Below are 26,486 nucleotides of genomic sequence, written 5' to 3' on the forward strand. Positions count from 1 at the left end.
GGTACATCATACCACTTCCAGCAGCACAACATCCATATGCATCAATTGATATAAGTGATATAGTATAGGTGAAAATATATATATTGACTATCATGAAGTATTGTAGTTATTTTATTTAATTATGTTGATATCACTTTCATATATATATTAATATATCTCACTGTCCTATGTCCGTTATATCGATTTCGAAGGAGTCGAAAAAAATGCATTTAACCGGGCTTCACCTATTCGGCAGATCAGTAACAGCGTTATTGTATATATCTATTATATAATATATTTTATATATATATTATATCACATACGAAATTTGAGATGAAAGGGCCTTACTCCATCCAACCGGTATACAATTTTTCGTCCTTTGAATATCGATATAACGAGACTTTACTGATATATATATATATATATATAATATATATATATATATATATATATATATATATATATATAGAGAGAGAGAAGAGAGAGAGAGAGAGAGGAGAGAGAGGCAGAGAGAGAAATGTTTTGCTTGATTTCCGGAGTAACCACCGCATGAATAAAATAATTGGTATGTCCTCCTTTGAAAAAGTTAAACCCACAGGGCTCACTGAATTATTTGAAACTGATAAATGTTCCAAGACAAATAAAGTGTACTGTAACTTCCAGTGTATAAGGCACACTGGAGTACAAGGCGCACCTCCAAGGAATGGTGTATTTTCAAATGTTTCCCATATATAAGGCGCACCGAGTATAAGGCGCACTTTCAATGTATGGCAAAAGTTTTCCAAACATAATATAGAAATCTATAAAAGTTTTTCAAATATAAGGCACACCACATTATAAGGCACTACTGAAGAGGGTAGGGTCACGCACTGCTTCTTCTGCAGGGGGAAATGGAGTCGGTGGCTGCTGACAGTAGTTGCAAGACCTGTTGTGGCTCAATATTACTTAGTATAAGGCGCACCTGTGTATAGGGCGCAGGGTCATCTTTTGAAGAAAATGAAGGCTTTTGGGTGCGCCTGATACACCGGAAAATACGGGATATGCTCAAGTGATGTGTGTCCCAACTAATAATCTCGTTGTGCAACTTTTTGAGGATATCGCTGCAATCAAACGACTCTTATAACTCACGTAGACCTGATTACAGGTATTTCGACCTATTTCTTTTTGAACGCGGGATTGAAAAGTGCATATTCCATATTTCCAGATTTCACTTACTTCAGTTTCAGTAGCTGGACAGCAAGGAATGTGCAAGAAAGGTGAGACTGATCTTGACAGGCTGGCGAGACAGAGAGACAAAGATGGTAAGGACCTGCAGCAGGTTCGGGTAATTAAGGATAGAGATGGCAATGTATTAACAGGTGCCAGTAGTGTGATGGCAAGATGGAAAGAGTACTTTGAAGAATTGATGAATGAGGAAAATGAGAAGGAACAAAGAGTCGAAGACGTGACTGTTGAGGGCCAAGACGTAGCAAGCATTAGCAAGGATGAAGTGAGGAGGGCGCTGAAGAGGATGAAGGGGGGAAAGGCACTTGGGCCTGATGATTTACCAATCGAGGTATGGAAGTGTCTTGGAGAGGTGGCGGTGGTGTTCTTGACTGGGTTATTCAACAAGATCTTAGATGGTGAACAGATGCCTGAAGAATGGAGACGAAGTGTACTCGTGCCTATTTTTAAGAACAAAGGAGATGTGCAGAGTTGTACTAATTACAGAGGAATAAAGTTGATGAGCCATACAATGAAACTCTGGGAAAGAGTAGTCGAAGCAAGACTAAGAGCAGAAGTGAACATTTGTGAGCAGCACTATGGCTTCATGCCAAAAAAGAGCACGACAGATGCAGTGTTTGCTTTAAGAATGCTGATAGAGAAGTACAGAGAAGGTCAGAAGGAATTGCATTGTGTCTTTGTAGATCTGGAGAAAGCGTATGACAGGGTGCCCAGAGAAGAGCTGTGGCATTGCGTGAGGAAGTCTGGAGTGACGGAAAACTATGTCAGAGCGGTGCAAGACACGTATCATGACTGTAAGACAGTTGTGAGGTGTGCTGTCGTTATGACTGAGGAATTCAAGGTGGAGGTGGGACTCCACCAGGGGTCAGCTCTGAGCCCCTTCTTGTTTGCTATGGTGATGGACAGGCTGACAGACGATGTTAGACAAGAATCTCCTTGGACCATGATGTTTGCAGATGACATTGTGATCTGTAGCGAGAACTGGGAACAGGTGGCGGAGAAACTAGAGATGTGGAGATATGCCCTGGAAAGGAGAGGAATGAAGATCAGTCGCAGCAAAATGGAATATATGTGAGTGAATGAGAGGGATCCAAGTGCAAGAGTGATGCTACAGGGAGAAGAGATAAAGAAGGTGGAGGATTTTAAGTACTTGGGGTCCAGAGCAATGGAGAGTGTGGAAAAGAGGTGAAGAAGCGTGTCCAGGCAGGCTGGAGCGGCTGGAGAAAAATGTCAGATGTGATGTGTGATAGAAGGGTTTCAGCTAGGATGAAAGGAAAAGTGTATAAAACCATGGTGAGACCAGCCATGATGTTTGGACTGGAGACAGTGCCAATGAAGAAAAGACAGGAAGCAGAGCTGGAGGTAGCAGAGCTGAAGATGTTGAGGTTTTCTTTGGGAGTGACTAGGTTGGATAGGATCAGGAATGAGTACATTAGAGGGACAACTCATATTAGAGGCTTTGGAGAGAAAGTCAGAGAGGCCAGACTGAGATGTTTTGGATATGTCCAGAGGAGAGAGAGTGACTATATCGGGAGAAGGATGCTGAGTCTTGAACTGCCAGGCAGGAGACTGAGAGGAAGACCGAAGAGGAGGTTCATGGATGTGGTCAAAGAGGACATGAAGGTCGCTGGTGTGAGAGAAGAGGATGCACAAAACCGGGATAGATGGAGGACATTGATTCGCTGTGGCGACCCCTGAGGGGAAAAGCCGAAAGGAAAAGAAGAAGAATTTTCAGTAGCAGAGCACATGTAGCCAGGCACCATTTAGCCAAGAGGGAAGGAGGGAGAACATTCTGCTGACAATATTAGCTTTCTGTCAACAACTACTAAACTATTCTAGTGGTGGCTGGTGGAAGTTTCTCCTTATTATAGTCATTTTCATCTTATTTAAAATGTTCTGTCATTATTTTCAGAGCAATAGCGATCTATATGTTCAGAGTCAGCATGATGGTAAGCTAGCAACCACTGAACAAGTGTACCTTAAAATTGCAAATTGTGACACCACAAAAGGCATCTAAATACACATCACATAAAAGCCGAAAGGAAAAGAAGAAGAAGAAGAAGAAGAAGAAGAAGAAGAAGAAGAAGAAGAAGAAGATAAATGTGAGTCACCTTGGTCCCAAGCATTGGATGGCAGAAGAATGTCCAATTTTTAACAACAGCAATTGGTAAAAATGAGTGTGCCCCACATCGGAAATGTGTCATGTGTCAATCACTGAGCACACACTATTAACTCCCTACTATTTCTTCTTTCACACTTGGAAAGAAATTAATAAATCAACGTGTGATACATATATTTTAAGACTTTTTTTTTAAGTCGTGAACTTCTCCTCTTCAAAAAAAGCCATGTGACCACTATGCATGCGGGGTGGGGATGTGCCTTAGGACCCTCTTTCATTGATCAACTGCTACTGCAACATATGCAACATTTTTATCATTATCTCACTGATGGTGACTCGAAAATGAATCCATTGAACATACTAATGATTGTATGGCATGAAAAAGCAGTGGCAGAAAGGCATAGTATGATTTGTGATGCATCACCCACTAACGCCCCAAATGACGCAGATTGACTGTATGGCGAGCCATCCTGGATTTCAAATCAGCTGGGGGAAAGGCACACTCGCCATCAGAATAAAACCAGAAATTGGATGGATGGATTACTTATACAAGAAGACAACAGTTTTGTTCACGTGTGTTAATGTGTTCAAAAGCTATGTTTGCTTTCAGACCACTCGATGCTTAACGGCTTTCTGAGCACCGCGCTCCCCTCTGTCAGTTTTGAACAAACACGTGTGGTTGACAAGAGGCCTCTGGCACACAACACGCCAGCATCCAATTCCCTAAACATCAGAGCCATCTCCCAAAACTCTGACAACTGCGCAGTTGAATATTTTATACGTTTCATGTTCACAAGACAGAAAAAGGACATGATTGCTTCACCCTTTTTTCCCCTTTTTTTGTAACAGTAATTCAGTTCATGACATTTCTTTTTCCTCGGAAAGGGGGCGTATTATGAACAACTGACTTTTGAACTACTTGTACTATATATAAATGTCCACCCCTTTATTAGACTTCTGCATTCGGCGCATAGTTGTAAAACTCAAATAGCAGTACTGAAAGTGTTGAGGCGCTGCTGATGGCCGTGTTGAGAAACAATCCGGTCAGCTGACTGCTGGTCGCATTATGACATGAAGGAACCAGCACAGCTCGCCGACATTCGTCTCTGGGCAGCATCAAGTCAACAGTAGCAGCAGGTTTGTACCAAGACTCTAACATACGTACTCAGCTGTCAGGTTGGATTTACTCATTTGTTCCCCCCCAACTCCCATTTTTCCCACAGTAACATTCTCTCTTCTGTGGAGAGAAAATGGAAGAGTTTACTTATGAAGATTTCGGCAACTACACCTACTATGAGGAGGACGTCATGCCGCACGAGGAGTCGGTGTTTCAGCACAAATCCACCTGCACGGGGGATGCTCTTTGCGTTTCTCTTCTGGTGATCACTACAGCCATTTTTCTGCTGGGCTCCTGCGGCAACGCCTTGGTCATCTGGATCACCGGCTTCAAAATGAAGAAGACGGTCAACACGACGTGGTACCTGAGCTTGGCCATCTCGGACTTCATCTTCTGCATTTTCCTTCCGTTTCTCATCACTAACATGGCCATGGGAAGGTGGATCTTCGGACTCTTCTTGTGCAAGTTTACCTCGTCTGTGTTGTTTCTCAACATGTTCAGCAGCATTTTCCTCCTTGTCGTCATTAGCGTCGACCGCTGCGTGTCCGTCATCTTTCCCGTCTGGGCTCAGAACCACCGCACGGTACGAAAGGCATCGGTCATTGTTACCCTGGCTTGGCTTCTTGCCATCGGATTCAGTCTTCCCTCGGCGGTCTTCCGTGACATGAAGCATCAAATGGGAAGGAGCATTTGCTACAACAACTACACATTGCGCCAACACAGTCACGAAATCGTGGGACTCAGCCGCTTTGTGGGAGGCTTTGCGGTGCCTTTCGTGATCATCAGCGTTTGCTACTCGGTCATCATCCTGAAACTTCGGAGCAACAGGATGACCAAATCGTCCAAACCTTTTAAGGTCATGACGGCGCTCATCGCTACTTTCTTCATCTGCTGGCTGCCCTACCACGTCTTTATTCTGCTTGAAGTCAATCAGCAATACCACAACCATTACATCTTAACTGTCGGAACGCAGGTGGGAACATGCCTGGCGGCGGCCAACAGTTTCCTCAACCCAGTGCTCTACGTGTTTATGGGTAATGACTTCCAGCAAAGGTGCAAGAGCTCCTTGCTGTCAAAGATGGAGAACGCCATGGGGGATGACGGTCGCACCACCAGCCGGTATCTGTCCAGGTCCAGCTCTATGGACGGCAGGGTGTCCACCCACATTTAACGTTCTCCAACACACGCAATGTGATTACAGTTGCTTCACACGGCAACACTATCGGGAAAGCCCCTGCGAGCGGTTTGAGCCTCACTTGTGGGACTACAACATGCAATCAGCAATCCTGACATTTACTTGACGCGCTATTTCATTGAGGGATGACTTTAGCAAAAAGAAATTAATAAATCAACGTGTGATACATATATTTTAAGACTTTTTTTTTAAGTCGTGAACTTCTCCTCTTCAAAAAAAGCCATGTGACCACTATGCATGCGGGGTGGGGATGTGCCTTAGGACCCTCTTTCATTGATCAACTGCTACTGCAACATATGCAACATTTTTATCATTATCTCACTGATGGTGACTCGAAAATGAATCCATTGAACATACTAATGATTGTATGGCATGAAAAAGCAGTGGCAGAAAGGCATAGTATGATTTGTGATGCATCACCCACTAACGCCCCAAATGACGCAGATTGACTGTATGGCGAGCCATCCTGGATTTCAAATCAGCTGGGGGAAAGGCACACTCGCCATCAGAATAAAACCAGAAATTGGATGGATGGATTACTTATACAAGAAGACAACAGTTTTGTTCACGTGTGTTAATGTGTTCAAAAGCTATGTTTGCTTTCAGACCACTCGATGCTTAACGGCTTTCTGAGCACCGCGCTCCCCTCTGTCAGTTTTGAACAAACACGTGTGGTTGACAAGAGGCCTCTGGCACACAACACGCCAGCATCCAATTCCCTAAACATCAGAGCCATCTCCCAAAACTCTGACAACTGCGCAGTTGAATATTTTATACGTTTCATGTTCACAAGACAGAAAAAGGACATGATTGCTTCACCCTTTTTTCCCCTTTTTTTGTAACAGTAATTCAGTTCATGACATTTCTTTTTCCTCGGAAAGGGGGCGTATTATGAACAACTGACTTTTGAACTACTTGTACTATATATAAATGTCCACCCCTTTATTAGACTTCTGCATTCGGCGCATAGTTGTAAAACTCAAATAGCAGTACTGAAAGTGTTGAGGCGCTGCTGATGGCCGTGTTGAGAAACAATCCGGTCAGCTGACTGCTGGTCGCATTATGACATGAAGGAACCAGCACAGCTCGCCGACATTCGTCTCTGGGCAGCATCAAGTCAACAGTAGCAGCAGGTTTGTACCAAGACTCTAACATACGTACTCAGCTGTCAGGTTGGATTTACTCATTTGTTCCCCCCCAACTCCCATTTTTCCCACAGTAACATTCTCTCTTCTGTGGAGAGAAAATGGAAGAGTTTACTTATGAAGATTTCGGCAACTACACCTACTATGAGGAGGACGTCATGCCGCACGAGGAGTCGGTGTTTCAGCACAAATCCACCTGCACGGGGGATGCTCTTTGCGTTTCTCTTCTGGTGATCACTACAGCCATTTTTCTGCTGGGCTCCTGCGGCAACGCCTTGGTCATCTGGATCACCGGCTTCAAAATGAAGAAGACGGTCAACACGACGTGGTACCTGAGCTTGGCCATCTCGGACTTCATCTTCTGCATTTTCCTTCCGTTTCTCATCACTAACATGGCCATGGGAAGGTGGATCTTCGGACTCTTCTTGTGCAAGTTTACCTCGTCTGTGTTGTTTCTCAACATGTTCAGCAGCATTTTCCTCCTTGTCGTCATTAGCGTCGACCGCTGCGTGTCCGTCATCTTTCCCGTCTGGGCTCAGAACCACCGCACGGTACGAAAGGCATCGGTCATTGTTACCCTGGCTTGGCTTCTTGCCATCGGATTCAGTCTTCCCTCGGCGGTCTTCCGTGACATGAAGCATCAAATGGGAAGGAGCATTTGCTACAACAACTACACATTGCGCCAACACAGTCACGAAATCGTGGGACTCAGCCGCTTTGTGGGAGGCTTTGCGGTGCCTTTCGTGATCATCAGCGTTTGCTACTCGGTCATCATCCTGAAACTTCGGAGCAACAGGATGACCAAATCGTCCAAACCTTTTAAGGTCATGACGGCGCTCATCGCTACTTTCTTCATCTGCTGGCTGCCCTACCACGTCTTTATTCTGCTTGAAGTCAATCAGCAATACCACAACCATTACATCTTAACTGTCGGAACGCAGGTGGGAACATGCCTGGCGGCGGCCAACAGTTTCCTCAACCCAGTGCTCTACGTGTTTATGGGTAATGACTTCCAGCAAAGGTGCAAGAGCTCCTTGCTGTCAAAGATGGAGAACGCCATGGGGGATGACGGTCGCACCACCAGCCGGTATCTGTCCAGGTCCAGCTCTATGGACGGCAGGGTGTCCACCCACATTTAACGTTCTCCAACACACGCAATGTGATTACAGTTGCTTCACACGGCAACACTATCGGGAAAGCCCCTGCGAGCGGTTTGAGCCTCACTTGTGGGACTACAACATGCAATCAGCAATCCTGACATTTACTTGACGCGCTATTTCATTGAGGGATGACTTTAGCAAAGGCCTCCGCAATTCAGCTGTGCGACAAATAAATCATGAAAATGCAAATTACCTGCATTTTCTCTGCATCCGAACAATTGACGGGGGCGTTCATGAGTGTCTGAGCGCATACTCTGCGTAGTTGCGCAAGCCCCTCGCCACCTCCTCCAAAGGAATCAAAGTCAAAGTCAAAGTCAGCTTTATTGTCAAATATGCTAATATGCATGACAAACAGCACAGATGAAATTAATGTCCTCTCAGACCCAGCGTGCAAGGCACATATAATGTGGCTAAAAGAGACATACAATTGACAACAGACAATTCATGTAATTTCTAAATCATCATTCTATCCTAAAGAAATAATAATATTGCTAATCATAAAAGAAAGAAAATATATTATGTTCATGTGTGCGAAGCTGTGCTAAAAGCCACCGCATGGAATAATGTGTTTAAATGCATGTCGTGTTAATCACAAAAAAAAAGGTCGGGATGAAAAAAATGCAGGACTGAGAAAAACTAAATGTAAATAGATGGACTGGAAATGACTGTAATATAATTCCTGATTGAAAAATTTAAACAATACCACATCTAAAACGCTTCTTCTTTATTGTGAAATAGACCAAATTTTAAAAGTAAGCCTTTCACCTTTCCTTTTATATGTGTTGAATCAGTTTATGCATGTTTTCTGATTGACATTTTTTCATTTTTGAAACACAGGGTGCAAGTTTAACCACTAAAATAAAAAGAGAATCTCAATGTTTTTTCAATTTGTGATAATATCAGCCAAGAAAAAAAAATCCTAATAATACTACTGCCCCAAGAAAGATCTGTAATTGCATTTGTGTGCGACTGTTTAGTCACCGGAGTGCACCTACTTGATGAATGAATGAGTAGATGTCTATTTTTGAGACTTGGCGCATTTAGCTCTCACATGAAGGCCTTTCCTAATGACAATAGGAAATGAACATCTCCATTCAGTCCACTGCCCTACACACTATAATTGATTTTGGACAGGGAGATTATTAGATGATGAATAGATATCTTGGAAGCATAACGTTCATCAATCATGCTACAATTCATACACAATATGTCCAGTTGTTCTCACCCGTCAGCAACCAGCTTGTTGAATGGACCAGTGCGTTTTGTCATTTTAATGAATGAGGGTTGTACAATAGTGTTCTTGCATGAGTGTGTGTGCGCGTTTTATATTCACTTTCCATTTTTGTAAATAAAAATTAAAAAAAAAAAGCCCTTTGGCGCACTGCTTTTTTTTTTAAGTAATCTTTACAAAATAGCGTGCCATCAATAGAATTGAGCATGGTGGAATAAATAATCATTAGTTCCGCGTGGTGTTAAATTAAAAAGGACCAATGACATGAAACGGATGTCATTATTATTTCAGATTAAATATACAGTGATTTAATCAAAGCTCATAATGTAGTCAAATTATTAAAAACAAATTGAAATCTTGATTAACGGCAGTGGATTTTTTTTCAAAATGGCACAGAATGCCTTATGAGAAAAAGAACAAATCCTCCGTGCACAACAATAAGATGAATGTTTCTGATTTGGACTGTTGACCCTGAAAATGGGTTTTGCAGTCACTTATTTCCCACGGCAGAAATCATTCTATCAAACGAATGAGAAAAACGCTCCTTTTGATGTCATAATGGAGAAGAGCCACCCTGCACGGTTACACCACTGAGCCACTATCGAGCAAACAATTCAGTATCTTAACAACCACACCACGTGTAGTTTGAAGTGAATCAGAAAGCAACCCACAGAAATGTACACTAGTCAAATGTGTTCCAGTGTAAAAGACAGAAATCAAACTTTCAAACATCTTCAAACACCCAGTTTTAGCCGGCCAGCAGGTTACAAAAAAAGCTTCCTTTCATTTGAAAGTGGTTCCATCGATATTGTCTAAAGTGCACTTGAGGTGTTTTGGCGGGGTACCCTTACCTTATTGATCAGCGGTGGGGGATTCTGGTTCCTTGAAAGCCATCAACCCTCCTCTTTTGAACTCTTCCTACTCCACCGCACCTGATTCAATTGACCATAATTGTTTCAGGCTTTGACAGAGCACACTGATGTGCCGATTGTTTCAATCAGGTGTGTTGCCGTAAGGAGGCAGAACCTAAAATAGGCAGAACCAGAGTGTGAGTTCCCTCACACTGTAGATCGCAGGTATCAAAGTCAAGGCTCGGGGGCCGTAGCTGGTTCCCGACTTGATTTTATGTGGCCCGCAGAAGCAAATAAAGCAGGTCATGTGCTATCATGCTTGCTAAAGTCTGATCCAAACTTTCTAATTGTCATATGCAATTCACAATAACAGTCATTATTCTGGACTTCCGGTTTTAAAACTAGTTGTCCATCAATTTTTTTGTGTGCGATGTGTATGCAAGATATTCCCAAAATTCAGAACGGCCCTCCAAAGGAAACCACGACAAAAAAGAGTTTGACACCCAGATCGTCAAGACAGCGCTGAAAGTAAGTAAGTGCATTTCACAACATTAGCCTTGAAGTTCTCGAGATCGGCCTTGGTCTCTTGACCGGTTCCGAGACCACTTTTTAAAGGTCTTTGTCTCATACCAGAATTAAAGTGCAATTTGACTTTGTCTTGTATTGCTATTGGACAAAATGGACTTGGCCTTTTGATAAAGACTGGTCCAGATAAAGCCAGTACTGTTGTAATCAGTGTGTGTGTTTGTGCGTGTGCGTGTGTGTGTGTGTGTGTGTGTGTGTGTGTGTGTGTGTATGCGTGTGTGTGTGTGTGTGTGTGTGTGTGTGTGCATGTGTGTGTGCGTGTGTGTGTGTGCGCGCGTCTTATTCACATTCCCTTCCCACCTAAGCCATATGTCGACTTCTATTTCTTCCCCACTTTCTATTCTTCTGTTTGACTTCCTGGGTGAAGGTCATCTGACATCCCCCTCCCATTCTTCCCTCCCACCTCTCACCACATCCTTCCCAACTATCGCTATCATTTTAACCTTGCTGCTTCAGGCCCAGTGTCGTGATGTGAGCAGCTGGTGAATGTCACCGTTTCCAAAGTCAGCTGCGAACATTTCTGGATAAGTGCTGACATTACAGTTTGGTAGGTCATGCTTTATGGCGCTGACATCTGATAACGGCCCACAGGGCATCCATATGTATGCAGTGGGAGAACATGTCTTTCAAATCCAAAAGTAAGACCATTCATGTCAATAGTGGGATGTGGGTTTGATGGAGCCACAGCATGATGGGCTTTGTAGATTCCTATAGCGCATTGGTGTCAAAGTCAAGGCCTGGGGGCCAAATCTGACCCGTCACATTATTTTCAAAAGCGAATCAAAAATTCCTTGATGGTTGCTCATGTCCAAATCAAAATTTCCCATCTAAACGAAAATATTTTTTTTACTTTTAATTTGAAAACTAGTTATTCATTAATTTGTTGTAAATTCAATATGTAATATGTGGAGGTAATTAAACATTCTCGTGGCTTCCCCAAATTCACTATATGTGGCCCGCTGCAACAAATGAGTTAGACACCCTTGCCTTAGCGGATCTTAAACCGATACAATTGCTATTGCGGACGTTTTCATCACAGTTAATCAATCCCAATCATTTACTGTACTGTACGAGTTGAGTGGCTTGGCAAAAGCTGTCCACCGTTCCTACTGCAGTTGCTCTTTGTTTGCTTGTTGATGCAAACAACAACTGAACACAATCCGAGTTCTTACTTGACCCATTTGTCCACATACTGTAGACCTTTTCCGTCCATGACATCTAAAGCCGAGTGAGTCTCATTTAAATGCAAATGACTCACATTTGAATTACACCTACAACGCCGACATGCTTTCCGCAATGAACAGACAAGAAGGGTGAGCGAATGTTTCTTTGACAAGCTGGGAGGGTTGTTAATAAACACCGGTGGATGAAAATGTGCTTCGTACTACTTCTGTCAATCGTTTTGATTACAAGAAGGCTAATCGTATTTAAATTCAGGGTGGGTTGGGCAAGTAATATTACTCTTTGTCTCTCGGAAACGGGCATCTCTTTAAATTGTGAAAAACGAATGCATTCATCTAAAAGAATTCAGAACCTGCAACGATGGGTCTGATGTTGACACCAAAATAGAGATTCATCATTACGCCTCTGACATTGGCTCGTTTTCTATCGCTTGCTTGGCCTGTTCAAGGTTATGGGTGAGCTCTCTGTCTATTCCACATGACCTTGCGGGGGAGGGGCAGGTACTCGCTGGACTACTTTCATTTACAACCACATGCTGGGCACATGCACACAGATAGCAATTCACGATTTGCTTTTGATTGTGAGACATATGTCCTAACTGCATTTCAATGCGTCTTTTTGAGCATTGCAGAGGTAACTGATTCCTTTTCTGTAGTCTATTTGTTGATAGATAGATTCTATCTATCTATCTATCTATCTATCTATCTATCTATCTATCTATCTATCTATCTATCTATCTATCTATCTATCTATCTATCTATCTATCTATCTATCTATCTATCTATCTATCTATCTATCTATCTATCTATCTATCTATCTATCTCTCTTTTCTCACTCTCTCTCTGTCTTTCTCTCATTCTCTCTCTCTCTGTCAGTCCGCCCGCCCGCACGCCCGCCCGCCCGCTCGTATCCACCTATCAAACTATCCACCTATCCATCAATCGTTCGTTCATTTATTTATTTGGCCTGTCGCAAAAACAAATCTATTTTGATCTTTTGCTTTTCACAAAGCTGAAATGAGCTTTGGTTTAAAAACAGTCCGCAAGATGCATTAATTTGGTTCTCCTTATTCTCCTGAAAACCGCTGCATCCTGCCTGACATCCTTTTTCTAATCAGTGCTTGATTTACGCAATCTATTAAAGCACAGAACGTCGGATCGTTATTGTTGTGTACAGATAAAAACTAAAAGTCTGTTCTATGTCGAAATAAAATGAACAGAAATATATAATGGAGACGTGTGCCGATAATCAAGACGAGACAACATAAACCCTCCTTTGAATCGTATCGTGTTCAACATGCCGTCAGAAATCAGCTTTTTTTCAACTCAATGTGTGGTGACGCAAAAATAAAACATGACAATGAGCTCATCCTATCGGTGACATTTGACAAATAGGAGAACAACAAGAAATCATCCAGTTGACTTATTTATTGGGATTTATCACAGTTACATTCATTCCATTGGCGATACATTCAACCCATCTTTGTTCAAGTGCCCGCTCGTCAATGACAGCAAGAGCCAATCAAAAGTTTAAACCATGTTTAAAAATAGAAACCGTTTCTATAATTTGTTTGCTGCGGTACAAATATTTGGATGTGTCAGCGCACATTACAAAAATAGAGATATACAGTCGCATCCTGAAAATGGAAGTCATTTGTTGTATTTTGCCTCTTAGCATTTCATTTATTTCACTTTATCCTCAGCTATTGTACATGCTTGTTTTGTTCAAAGCACGAGGCACAGCACTTATGAAACATACCGATGTCAAGAGCAGAATTTTTGCAGTCGGTGGAGTTTTTTTTTTCTTCATCCTTGAGTTCATCTATTTCATTGCCCTTATCACAAAAAAGGCAATTACAAAAATGTTTCATCAAGTGCCATTAACTGTCCAAAAAGGAGCCCAAAAGAACTAAAGTAATCTGACCTAGAGCATACAGTGTGTGTATCGTCCGATATCTTTGGGGCGAGTGCGGCACTGTCAAGTGCTTTTTGGATTTCGGCATTGAATCCAGTGTCAAGCATCGAATCCAGTGTCAAGAGAACACATTCACAAGTAGACACGTGCGCCCTGCACACCAGAGATAAATAAATGCTGTCATCACTCTTTAGCACAGTGCCTTCTTCAAAACAAGGAACTGAAAACTTTTTCATCAACAACAGATTTCTTTGTCTAAGTTCACTAGCTTACAAAAAAAGGATCAAAGAATCACACAGTATCATTGTCTGGTAGGTAGCTCCCGCATATTGCATTTATCTCGCAGAAAAATGAGCTTTTTTTTCTCATCACAACATAATCTAAAATGGTTCCTAACTAGAGGAGCAGCAGGAAATCTTTCACCTTGTTTTCACAAAATAAGATCAACATACCAAAGAGTATTAAATCGTTTTGGATAAAAAACGCCATGTGCGCTCTCTGTCGCGTCACCTCTTTGTGTTAAGGCTTGTGGACATGCCAATAGGAGCATGTGCACGGAAGAGGACAACAAATGCTCTTTAAGAGGAAATTCCTTCGGTTGTTATTGTCTGGTTAGACACAAGATGAGATGGGGAAACATAGTTGAATTTTGGAGGCGGAAAAAAAGACTTCTTGTTTAAACAGGAAAAAAAAATGGATCACATGTATTATCTTGGCATGTATTCATCTGGAACACCAGACATGTTCTTTTTCTTTAAGGCAGCGTCGACTTTTCTGATCAGTTCACTGATGTTAGCTCGCATTTCTGGGGTGTAGGGGTCATATTTGAGTTTGCGAAGCCCTGATCTCTTGAAGTTGCCGTCCTTCTGGCCTTCCATGCAGAGCAGACGCTCCTCGGAAACCTTCAGGCCTAAAAACTCAACCATACCCTTGAGGTGTGAGAACAAGTCTCTCTTCAGGGCCTCATAGTGGACCACGTGGACGTTCTTGCCGTAATGAAGCCAGTCCATAATGTGGGACCCCCACCAAGGGGCATGGCTCTTCACAAACTCGGGCCACTCTGCAAGAAAAGCGAGCATTGAGAGGAGGATGAGACATGCCCAAGGCCCAGGCTAGCCGCAAGAAAGAAGAGCCAATAAAGAGCTCTCCAAAAACTTTCACTTTGTGTTATTCATTGTTTCTAGGTGGGAAAGTAATTACTCTGAAGCGCGAAAGCAGCACACTTGGGGTACATTAGGGAAATCACAACTCAGACCAAAATTATGGATGAAAATTGAATGCAAACAAAATGCTGCATTCTTATTTAGTTCTCTCGTTAAGGCATGGAAAAGCAAATCTGCAGCAAAAATCGCAGCAGACCAATTTTAAGAAACTTATGTGATCTCTTGAAGACAATGTCCAGACTTAATCCAATCTCATTTTCTTTATTACTTTGGTGACGGATGGATAAAAAGTACATCAAGCCAATAAACCCCCCAAAACCCATGCTGTAAAAATATATTGCAGAACCAAACTAAACCAAGGAGCAATCAACAGTCATGCTCGACACTCATGATGGCGAGACGACAATGCGGCAGGTTATGAAACAGCCACGTCTAGTAACTTCAGACATGTTTCTTTTGTTAGTTGGCACAGAGAAATCCTTTTTAAGACGGTCTTTGTGGTGTGGTATGTGGCTGCGGGCCACTGGTACTGCCTGGGAGCCCTCAAGGCATCTGGCCAAGTCACATTTTTGAGTGTGCAATAAAAAAAAAAAAAATACACAAACAAACAAACAAACAAACAAACAAACAAACAAACAAACAAATAAATAAAGTCTTTAATTCAAATGATTTGAAACGGTACATTAGAAATAACAGATTGGCGAGCAAAATATGGTGAGTACAAACATCAAATCGTAAGTACTGAGGGTCATATTGTTTAACTCATTTTTATTTTATTTTGTTATGCTTAGAATATCTTGTTTTCTATCCTTTCACCCCCACCCCAACCCCATCCCTTTTCAATTGCTGCTGTGAACTGCAAATTTCCCCATTGTGGGACGAATAAAGGTATTCTGATTCTGATTCTGATTCATTCACTGCCATTCACAAATTTATTTGGGAATTGAACAGTTGATTTAGAGTGCCATTCCCAAATTAGTTCAGGTTTTGTTTTTTTCTTGTTTGGGTGCAGATAAAGTGCTGGCCATGACCTCTGGCAATATAATTTTCCTTCCACAAGGGGGCAGCATTCCTTTTTTCCATGTTAGTGATTTGTTCCAGCTTCAGCTGTTGTTAAAGTGCTATACAAACCAAACCAGTAAGTGCTATACAAACCAAACCAGTATTGCATTGTATTTTGGACAGCCGCCCTCATTTCAAGGTACAGTAAAGTCTCGTTATATCGATATCGGATATATCGATAGTCCCGGTTATATCGATACTATTTCTATGCACGCACGGAGAAAATTACATGCAAACAGGGTCGGATATAGCGATAGTCCCGGTTATATCGATATTTTTTCGGACTCCCTTGAATATCGATATAACGAGACTTTACTGTACTAATATAACTCCAGACCCATATAATTTAGGAACTAACTTTTTTTGCTGATGAAAGAAGAGAGTCTAATGTTTCTTACGCTGAATTGAATATTTCTGTCATCAGACACATATGCATGTCGAATCACTCAACTTCTGCTTAACTCATTCACTGCCAGACGCGCAAAAATGTGTCCACTCCAGTGCCTGGGTTGTTGTCGTTGTCACTCGAATTTCAGAATGCACAGAATATTGAGTTTTAGGACTACATAAAGATTCAATGCAGCGTAAGAAACCTTAGACTCTCTTCTTTCATCAGAAAAAAGTTATTTCCCAAATTGGTTGGGTCCGGATTTATATTACCTTGAAATGAGGGTTGATGTCCAAAAATACAATGCAGTACATACATATTGGTTTGTATAGTGCTTTAACAACAGCTGAAGCTGGAACAAAGGGCTAATTTGGAAGAAAATGCCAAATGCTGCCCCCTTGTGCACGGGAAAAACATTACCAGAGGTCTGGCCAGCACTTTATCGGCACCCAAGCAAGATCAAACAAAACCCGAACTAATTCGGGAATGGCAGTCTACGTCATATTTTGCATTCCCAAATACATTTGTGAATGGCGGTGAATGAGTTAAGCACACATCTTGTTTTGCTCAGTTGTGGATTACTTATATTGTAGTACAGTGTTGCTACATACAGTAGATGTGTGTTCAAGCAGCATCCTTGTCATTTGCCTCTCGGGCCATGAAGTCTTCCGATAGTTTTACGTAAATATGAATCACCCAGAAAAAAAGTGCTCACCACGATGCTGATATTTATATTGGACATTTTTAAATGATTGTTAAAAGTCCACACCCTGGTTTTTGCAAAAAAACATTTCTGAGAGAAAACATCAACTAAAGAGGGCAAAAAAAAAAAAAAAAAAAAAAAAAAAAAAAAAAGATGAGGACGCAGTTAAATGTCAAGTGACTGTCTTGGCAAACTACAAATATGGCCGAAGCTGTAGTCCAAAGATGAGTTTGGCACCATTTTTTTCCCCCAGAGGAGAGAACTGGAATAAAAAACAAACGTGCCAGCAGCTGAAAGCCATTCAGTAATCAGGAAGGCTCTCACCAGAAGAAACCACTCCTTAAAATAGTCAGTTGTCAGTTGCTTCACTGCTCAGCGTTCGGTTCGGTTCAAGTACTGCTCTAGGAGTTTGCCTGGTGCAGTGGAGTTCAACTGTGTAAAGACCAGGGTGGATGACAGTGAGAGAATCTGTTATTGTGACCGTTTATTTGATGATTTGATTTGGTGGTTTAATGTCAAAACCAGCCTGTTAAGAGACTGCCTTCAACTGTAAACCTAATTGCCGTTTGTGTTTTTACCTTCTTCAAAGGGTTTTCACCTTGCCATCAGCAATTGTCTTTTCAATGAGAAAAGAGACGATTAAGTCCAAATTAAAAGAGGAAGAAGAAAGGAGAAATTGGTCTCATCATTGGAGTTAAAGAGTGAAGTCCCAGTGTAATCCCGGTCAACACAGTCAAAACCCTTTTCAAGTTAGGGGGAGAGCTCAAAAAACCAACATAACTTGACAGTGCGAGTGGTTAGCACACTGGCTTCACAGTGCAGAGGTCGCCAGTTCGCGTCCCGGTCCGGCCTCCCTGTGTGGAGTTTGCATGTTCTCCCCGGACCCGCGTGGGTTTTCTCCGGGTCCTCCGGTTTCCTCCCACACTCCAAAAACATGCATGGCAGGCAGATTGACCTCTCCAAATTGTCCCTAGGTGTGAGTGTGAGAGTGACTGTTGTACGTCTGTGTGCCCTGCGATTGGCTGGCAACCAATTCAGGGTGTCCCCCGTCTCGTGCCCGAAGACAGCTGAGATAGGCTCCAGCAACCCCTGCGACCCTAATGAGGAATAAGCGGTACGGAAAATGAGATGAGAACTTGACAGTGACCATCATTTTCATTCTTTACTGTTTTTTTGTTTTTATAGTATGTATATGATAGAGTGTTTATGTACATTAGTAAACATATTACGTTATTTCATGTTTAGATTAGTAAACATATGTTTTTTCATGTTTAGCTTAGTATACATTATGATTAGTGCACGTTTAATTTCAGTCTAATTTAGTTAAATAAAATTATCAGTCTTATTAGTTCAATAGTCGTTGCAAAGAAGCAACAGCTCCAACGACAATCTAAGACCCTCCCAACACTGAGTTGTTCGTAACCGATTGGACGGGAAAGATCGACTCTGTGTATGTTTAAAAACTTGTCAGAGCGGGAGCTCGTTCTCTTTGTTCTCCTATCTTTGTCCGTGTGCTCATGTCTTCGTCCGACCGAGACGAGAAGTGCTTTTTCTGTCTCATTAGAATAAAGTAGTTTTTTGTTCACCATCTATCGTCGTTGCTGATATTTTTATCAAGTGAACTTCTGACAATACCGAACCAGGAAAGACGAACAAGAATTTAATCTGAACAGTATACTTTTTTTATACTATAGTATGTATACATTTATTGTGCACTAATTTAATTGAAATATTTGTATGTTACATATTTTGATGCATTTTTCATGCTTTAGAAAACATGTATTTATAAATTGGGAGGGGGGAACGTCTTGCAATGCATTAAGGTACATGGAAAACACGTCCCTGCTTACAAAATGAATTCCTTCGAGGACCAATTAAATTCCCAAGTAGACGTACTATTGTACGAGCATCCATTTAACTGCAGATGCCATATGAATGGGTAAAAATATAGCAGGAAGAAAAAAGCAGAGGTCAGTGACAGTTCTTCAAAATTAATTCCAGTTTGCCCCAAGCGGACCCGAAGGATCCCAATGGAAGGCATCTGTGTCAGAAGCATCATATGCAAAGGTGAGTGCGTCAAACGATGCAGTCGATTCGGTTCCCCGAACGCGCTGTCAAGCTAACTCTCAAACTCGCAGCTTAGCCCCCCATATACGAAGTGGCAGCTGTCAAAAGGTCTTTTGCTTACTGATGTCATCACATCATTTCCCCCACCAACACAAAGGAGGGGTGGAGGGGAAATGTTCATTGGAAATGGCAGACCGAATGTGCTGATGTTTTCACAAAGAGATATAACTGCTGGGTCGGCAACTCACCACCCTCTGGAAAATCGATTTTTCCAGAGAAGATACCAGACAAAACCAGTTGCCATAGTTACAAGGAGATACCTCGTGGATATACTGGGGAGGAAGGGGAATATGTATGAAATGTATAAAGGCCGCTAAGGGCCACGTCATCTGGCCTCGTGGCATTACCCACCACTTAAACTTCTTCGCTTGGATTATATGAAGAAAAAGACACCCCTACTGAAGTCCATTTAGTCTTGGCACAGCTGAAAGGAGACTTGATTCAATTAAAAAAAGTTCCACCGCTAACTCATTAATGCAAAAGAAAATACTCATTACGTTTACACGCCGAAAGATATTCCAATTTCCACCCAATTAAGGCAACAACAGAATGAAGATGAGACATTTAGGAATTATTTTATAACAGAAAGTAAGCTAGAACTGGAGAGATGTGAGCAGACTGTAATTGCACTTTAACATGTAATCAGTGAATTACATTAGAAAGTAATTTGTGGTTTTGACGAGCTTACTCCAATATGAAAGTAAACAGCATGAGTTAAAATAAAAAACACGACATGACTGGGGGTGGTTGCTCCATGCCGATGGATGGATGGATGGATGAATGTATGAATGAATGAATGAGTGATCAGTTCTGAACCAGAATCTGAAAGTCATTAATAGTCCCACAGTGGGGAAATTTGCAATGTACAGCAGCAAATTTGAAAGGAGTGAGGATGGAGGTGTGGAAAAGAAATAAAGTATTGCATGTAGAAAAAAATGACAGAAGACAGAACTGTACAACGGCACTTTTTTTGGGGGAGCGAGCGAGAGAAATTTGAGAGACTATTGGATACCCGGGAAAAATGTACAGCAATAAGTGCTTATAAAGATATCTAAGTTAACCTATTAACCGCAATCCACTCAAGTTGGTTCAAAATTGTTAATTATTGCTATTATTAAAATTTCTAGTATTTATTACGATTATTATTATTTTTTCATTATTTTTATTTTATTTCTTAATTTTATTTCATTATTTGTTTCTTTGTGTGTTTTTTTTTCTTTCTCATATGTCACAGTGAACAGGACATTGCATAAGTAGAAGTGCAAGAAATGTAAAACATTTTATTGAGATGGTTATATGATCGATGTTTTGTTTTGATGTCTGGAACGATGATGCACAATGTGACCACGTTTTCCCTTTTCTAACTGTTCATAAAAAAGTAAAAAAAAAAAATAATAAAAAGAACTGCACATAGTACAGGTGTATGCCGCTTTAAATAGACAAAATACATGCAAAATATGTTCCTTTAATATATGTCTCTTTTCATGCCACATTTTTCAATGCATGTATATAATATCCATTATTTAAACCCACAAACAAAGGGTCTGAAAGCCCAACTCTTCCTCCCACCTCCCCACCGTGACAAAACTCAACACATCCTGTAATCACCTTTCCACCCCTCAGCACAAGAAACTGTCTTGGATATTCAATGATGCCACAGTGAACCAATATTAAGCGCAATGACTTTTTGTAGACATTTTTAAGGTGATTGAGGTCCTTTATTTGTCCTTCATATGATTCCAAATCTGCCCTAAATCATGAGTCCGACTCAAATTGTCATTTGGGGCAGTCTGCTTTCTAGTGATGAATAGTAAATATAAACATGAGTCACGTTTGGTTTGCGACCAACAGGTGGCACTGTAGGGCGCCGTCTGCAGCTGCACATGTGGTGGTTGTGTTAATCAGTGGCAATTAAAAGGACTCCCAGCACAACCATTCAGTGTCGGGTCATTGTTGGTTTCACCTTTCCAGTTTTGTTTCATCTTCTCATGTCTTACTTGTGGTTTTGTTTGCTACTTTGGACCTTTCTGTTCTGATTACTTTGTTGTTTGAGATTTTGTTCCTGCTGACTTTATTTCATACAATATGTCAAATACACCCTGCTCCATCCTCCTGCCTGCATTTTTGGCGTCCACCACCTTGCAAATTGTGACAACATGTCATGATCTGGTTGGCGACCAACGGGTGGCGCTGGTCGTCCCCATCAGTGGCGGACTGCCACATTCAGATTGGCGACCAACGGGTAGCGCTGTCAGCCGTGCTTGCTGCCTCGCAGGTGCTGGTCGTTCCCAATCAGTGACACTCAAAAGGACTCCCGGCACGACCATTCGCCGTCGGGTCATTGTTGTATGCTTTGTGTGCAATTGTATGCACTGTGTATGCATTGTATGCTGTGCACGTGTTTGTTTAATCTTGGCATTCTTTTACTTTTGGTCTTTATTGGATACTTTTTATTTTTTCTGTTTGAATGACTTTGATGTTTTAGATTTTGTTCCTGTTGACTTTATTTTAATACAATTTCTCAAACACAACCTGCTGCTCCCTCCTGCCTGCTTTTTGGGATCCACATCTGCCATCACCACCTTGCAAACCGTGACACAACATGTGCCTTATTTACCATCGAAACCATCGATACTGCTCATCCATCGGAGACAAAGTCGCCAGGATATCTACGGCATTGCTCGACTATCCTGTGACGTAAAAAGTGACAACCAATGTGCGGAGTGCTTTATTTTACTTGCGATTGACATTTCAGCCCCGCATCTTTTCAAAAGCTATTTCCAATGGCAATTCCTAGTCTATCGGTGCACTTTGACACAAATGCCCTTTCCATCAAGCAAAACAACATAACACCTCCCAGCAGCTTACAAACACGTCTAATTATCATGAAAGTGTGCCCAAGTATAAACGGATGCACACACACTCTAATTAAGTTTGGCACGGGCGCCCGAGGAACGAGCTGGTTGTACACGGTTGACATGACTCATCATGCCATCAAGCAGCGTGACTAAGGCCTTGTTTCATTTCTCGTTTCTGAAAACAGACGCCGTCACCGCAGCCTGATTATTTCCCTTGATATTTAAAAACATTGCCACATTGGGTTAAGAAAGGTCACAACCGCATCAACCCTCAGACCGGTGGTCATTTCCTCTATTTCCTGATTGTTCCCCATCATTGAATATTTATTTAAACAAGTGCAACTGTGCGATACAATCAAATTAACTCAAGAAATATTCCCGTTTGGAAAGCAGGAAGATGTTCTTTTTTGTCCTCGTGGTTGCATTGTGCAACATGTTTTGCCTCATCTTAATCTCAGTGCAATGCAATGGACACACACGCGCACACACACACACACACATACACTGGCACGACGAGAATTCCGTTTCTCACACGCTAAGTGCTCCCACTCGTTAATTCCTCCTTACTCTGCTCTTCTTGCCAGCAGCAAGTAAATGTATGTGTGCAATGGCTGGAAAGCGCACAACACAATGGCAAATCATAAAAGCCAATAAAAAACAGACACAACACCCATAGCCCGTAAAGTACAGTGACCTCAAGCCAGTGAATATAATTCTCAACTATTGCTGCTTACTGGATAGAGAAAGTATCCATCCTTTAAAAAGCAAGCCAAGTTTCCTAAAGGCTTCACTTAAATAACTATATTCTTAATTATTTCATTTTAGAGGTATTGTGGAAATCATAGCTTCTATTCAGATATGATAAGAACCTGATATGCAGTATGAGTGCAATTTTCAACCAAACAGTGCTCACTCGACAAGAAGCCATTGCTGAAAGCAGGAAGATGTAAGAAAATGTTTTCATCCTTCTTTTTACATCCATTCAATTTGCTGCTTCTAATTTACATACATTTCCCATTTGCATTTTTCTCCCGCCCCAAAAAAGAAACATTATGATGACACACAGTGCAAACATGGTACATTTAGATTTTAATGCAGGTGCCAGCACCCGTTAGTATTGTGAAGGATTTGGCCGACAGCGCAGTGCCATAGTCGGTGGCATGGTGGACCGGGGGCATTTTGTTTTGCCAGTCCCCAGGTGCACATGACACTTTGGTGGCTGAAAGGAGATGAAACTTAACAGCGTGTGAAGAGTTAAAATAAACACATAATATCAGTGATTCCAAACCTTGGTTTTAGAACGTCTCGGTTCTCGTCCACTCATTTTACAACAGAAAATTTCTGTTTTTTTTAATGCCCCAGTATACACGACCAAAATTCGGTTCTCAACCAAACCTAGCGCCCCTGAATGCGCCACTCGACTACCCGCCGCTTCCTTATACCTCACGTCCTTGTGTGGTGCCTTCCTCATTGTGACTGATGCATCAGTATTGTTGAATAAAGTTTTTTTAATAAAGAAGCAGACATGTTTGCTGAGGTCTCCGCAAATCCTACACTATCCTTGTGTAGTGTTCCATTGTGAGCAGGCGTGTTTTTATTGTTCAATTAACCTAAAAAAAGCGGACAATCAGACGTTATTCTTGTGTTGCGTTCCATTGTGAGTCGACATTGTTTGTATTGTTCAATCACGATTAAAAAAAGCAGACGTGTTTGGCTGAGATCTCCGCAAATTGGACCTTATCCTCATGTAGTGTTCCTTTGTGAGCAGGCGTGTTTGTATTGTTCAATCAAGATAAAAAAAAAAACAGATGTGTCTGGTTGAGATCTCCACAAATCACATGTTATTCTCGTGTAGCATTACATCAGAAAACCTTAATTCGTCCTACAATGGGGAAAACTGAAGTCCACAGCAGCAATTTGAATGGGGATGGGGAGGGGGTGAAAGGATAAAAAAACAAGATATCGTAAGTATTCATAGTAAAAATGTCAGAAGACTGAGATGTATACTGTAAATGTGCAAAAAAAAATGCATTAAAAAATGTACATAGTGCAGTATCAAAGAAAGGTATATTGATATGTAGCTGTATTGCATCAACACATATTTACAGTACAAGAGTCCTTTAAAAGATGTGAGCAGATGTTTTAGGATTCTTCAATAAAGATAAAAAAAAACAGTCATGTTTGGTAAGACGCTTCCTCGTGTTGTGTTCATTGTTCGCTGACGAATTTGTATTGTTCAATCAAGATTTTTTTTTATATAAAAGCAGACGTTTGCTGAGAATGTCGTTTTTGTATCGGGCATCAGCTCCTAATCACGGCACGAAAGAAAATAAGTGTAGGTGCTAAATGTGGTGAAGAAAAGAGGAAATAAGCGTGCAAAATGATTGAATTAAGAAAGATTTGATCGTGAAATATGAGTCCGCTGCGCATGTGTCTTTTCTCGTTTGAGATGTGAAATCGACCATCAGCAGCATTCTAAAAAAGAAAGAATAGGAAGTCAGTGATGTGGTTGAAGGATCTCGCGTGTTCAGCAAACAAAGGCCACAAATATTAGAAGTAGAGACATTTTTGCTTATTTTCATCAATGAGAAGCGGTTGGCAAGACACGGTCCAAGCGAAGATACGATTTGCGACAAAGCAAATGCAGAAAGATTTTGGAAAAAAGATACTAGCATTGGTCCTGTAGAGTTTGATTTTAAAGCAAGCAGAGGATGGTTTGAAAAGTTAGTGTGCCCTGTGATTGGTGAGCAACTGGTCCAAGATGTCCCCCACCTACTGCCCAAAGACAGCTGGGATGGGTGCCAACACGCCATGTGGTAGGTAGATAGATAGATAGATAGATAGATAGATAGATAGATAGATAGATAGATAGATAGATAGATAGATAGATAGATAGATAGATAGATAGATAGATAGATAGATAGATAGATAGATAGATAGATCGTTTTTTGGAGCAGGTTTTGGGAATGGATTCTGGTCGAACACCAAGGGATCAGTGTATTAATAATTAAGACACACGACAATTTGGTATTTGGGAACAGATTTTAGTTTAGCAAGGACCATGCAAGTTGACTCTTAAAATGAGGTGGTGGGCGGTATCTGGCCCTCGCGCCTTGAGTTTGAGACCTATGCTCTACGGCAAGGGTGTCAAAGTCATTTTTTGCCGCGGGCCACATTGTAGTTATGGTTTCCTCTCGAGGGCCGTTATGAATTTGGGGAACCCATTTGAATGTTTAAATCCCTTCAAATATTACATATGGAGCACACAGCAAATAAATGAATAACTCGTTTTCAAATCTGAAGTCAAGAATAATGACTTTTATTGTGGTTGACATCCAAAAATATGAAATTTTGGCTCAGATTTTAGCAATCATCATGGAATTTAACAAGTTTGATTTGCTTTCGCGGGCCGAAAAAAATGATGTGGCGGGCCGGATTTGGCCCGCGGGCCTTGACTTTGACACCTGTGCTCTACGGTATGTGCCTTGTCATCAACTAGTAACCAGGTGCTTTTATCCAAAGTCATGATTGGCTCAAGATTACTGTGACCCCAAATATGTACAATGCAAACGGTGCGGTTGACCATGATGAGCTTAATAGTTGAAAGAAAAGGAATTATTAATATTCCTTAGTGACGTTCGTATTTGTCACGTTTAGTTAAAAAATAACGGCGTGGGTGAGCTGATATTTGGTTCGTTTGGTCATGTATGAATGCCATCCTGTGAACCCTGGAACATAGCAAACAAGCAGATCCGGAAGAGGTAGTCATTGTCAAGTCTGTAAAGCATGCTGACAGTTGCTTCACTTGAGCTCAGATCTGAATGACGAGTGACAGGGGGAAAACAAGCATTGAGCAATCTCAAATATCTGACAGTGACGAGCATCAAAACGCGTCGGAAGTGTTGCATCTGTGTCACTTGTCTCCATTTGTTTGTGCGTGTGTGTGTGTGTGTGTGTGTGTGTGTGTGTGTGTGTGTGTGTGTGTGCGCTTTTTACATCTTTGAAGCCTTCTGTGACATTTCGGTTCGTGAAGTATTGATTAACAGACGTCTAATAAGTACTTTGACTGCAAAAATGTGCACTTCAAAAAGCTGCATTGAAGCTACGGCTTTATCGTTCGTGGGCAATCTGTCATGATCTGGTTGGCGACCAACGGGGGGCGCTGTCGGCCCCGCCTGCACCTGCACAGGTGCTGGTTGTCCCGATCAGATTGGCGACCAACGGGTAGCGACGTCAGCCCTGCCTGCAGCCTCGCAGATGCTGGTCGTTTTAATCACTGACACTTAAAATGACTCCCGGCACAACCATCCGGTGTCGGTTCATTGTTTGCTGCTTTGTCTGCAATTGAATGCATTGTATGCTGTGCATGTGTTTGTTTAACCTTGACGGACTTTTACACTTGATTTTCTTTTGATACTTTGTATTTTTTCCGTTCAGATGATTTTGAGGTTTTACATTTTGTTCCTGCTTTATTTTAATACAA

General features: G+C 41.6%; 3 protein-coding genes across 6 annotated transcripts in view; 2 read left to right on the forward strand and 1 right to left on the reverse strand.

Moving 5' to 3' along the window:
• The first annotated feature begins 4,304 nt into the window (after nucleotides 1-4,304).
• cmklr1 (chemokine-like receptor 1) lies at nucleotides 4,305-5,764 on the forward strand. Of its 2 annotated transcripts, XM_088995510.1 has the most exons (3): nucleotides 4,305-4,459; nucleotides 4,546-4,877; nucleotides 4,968-5,764. In XM_088995510.1, the coding sequence occupies exons 2-3, from the start codon at nucleotides 4,573-4,575 to the stop codon at nucleotides 5,608-5,610; spliced, it is 948 nt and encodes a 315-aa protein (XP_088851636.1). In that variant the 5' UTR covers nucleotides 4,305-4,459; nucleotides 4,546-4,572; the 3' UTR covers nucleotides 5,611-5,764. The 2 variants fall into 2 exon arrangements, with proteins under 2 accessions (XP_088851636.1, XP_088851635.1); XM_088995509.1 differs by having other exon boundaries at nucleotides 4,546-5,764.
• An 848-nt stretch (nucleotides 5,765-6,612) lies between these two features.
• LOC148899270 (chemerin-like receptor 1) lies at nucleotides 6,613-9,311 on the forward strand. 2 transcript variants are annotated; one of them, XM_088995513.1, is made up of 3 exons: nucleotides 6,613-6,767; nucleotides 6,854-7,185; nucleotides 7,276-9,311. In XM_088995513.1, exons 2-3 carry the CDS (start codon nucleotides 6,881-6,883, stop codon nucleotides 7,916-7,918), a joined length of 948 nt encoding a protein of 315 aa, XP_088851639.1. In that variant the 5' UTR covers nucleotides 6,613-6,767; nucleotides 6,854-6,880; the 3' UTR covers nucleotides 7,919-9,311. The 2 variants fall into 2 exon arrangements, with proteins under 2 accessions (XP_088851639.1, XP_088851638.1); XM_088995512.1 differs by having other exon boundaries at nucleotides 6,854-9,310.
• Nucleotides 9,312-13,200: 3,889 nt separating this feature from the next.
• Nucleotides 13,201-26,486, reverse strand: part of wscd2 (WSC domain sialate O sulfotransferase 2) — a 77,125-nt gene continuing 63,839 nt past the window's right edge. For both annotated transcript variants that reach the window (XM_088994383.1, XM_088994384.1), the window contains one exon: nucleotides 13,201-14,762. In XM_088994383.1, coding sequence (XP_088850509.1) covers nucleotides 14,410-14,762 — 353 coding nt within the window. In that variant the 3' untranslated portion in view covers nucleotides 13,201-14,409. The remainder of the gene's footprint in view (nucleotides 14,763-26,486) is intronic.

Source organism: Hippocampus bargibanti, linkage group LG04 (assembly GCF_051943395.1).
Source record: "Hippocampus bargibanti isolate YZ-2025 linkage group LG04, ASM5194339v1, whole genome shotgun sequence".
Classification (NCBI taxonomy): Eukaryota; Metazoa; Chordata; class Actinopteri; order Syngnathiformes; family Syngnathidae; genus Hippocampus; species Hippocampus bargibanti.

What these genes read in the sequence shown, in the direction of transcription:
- LOC148899270 (XM_088995512.1), top strand. Translation starts at nt 6,881, where the DNA reads ATGGAAGAGTTTACTTATGAAGATTTCGGCAACTACACCTACTATGAG.
- cmklr1 (XM_088995509.1), top strand. Translation starts at nt 4,573, where the DNA reads ATGGAAGAGTTTACTTATGAAGATTTCGGCAACTACACCTACTATGAG.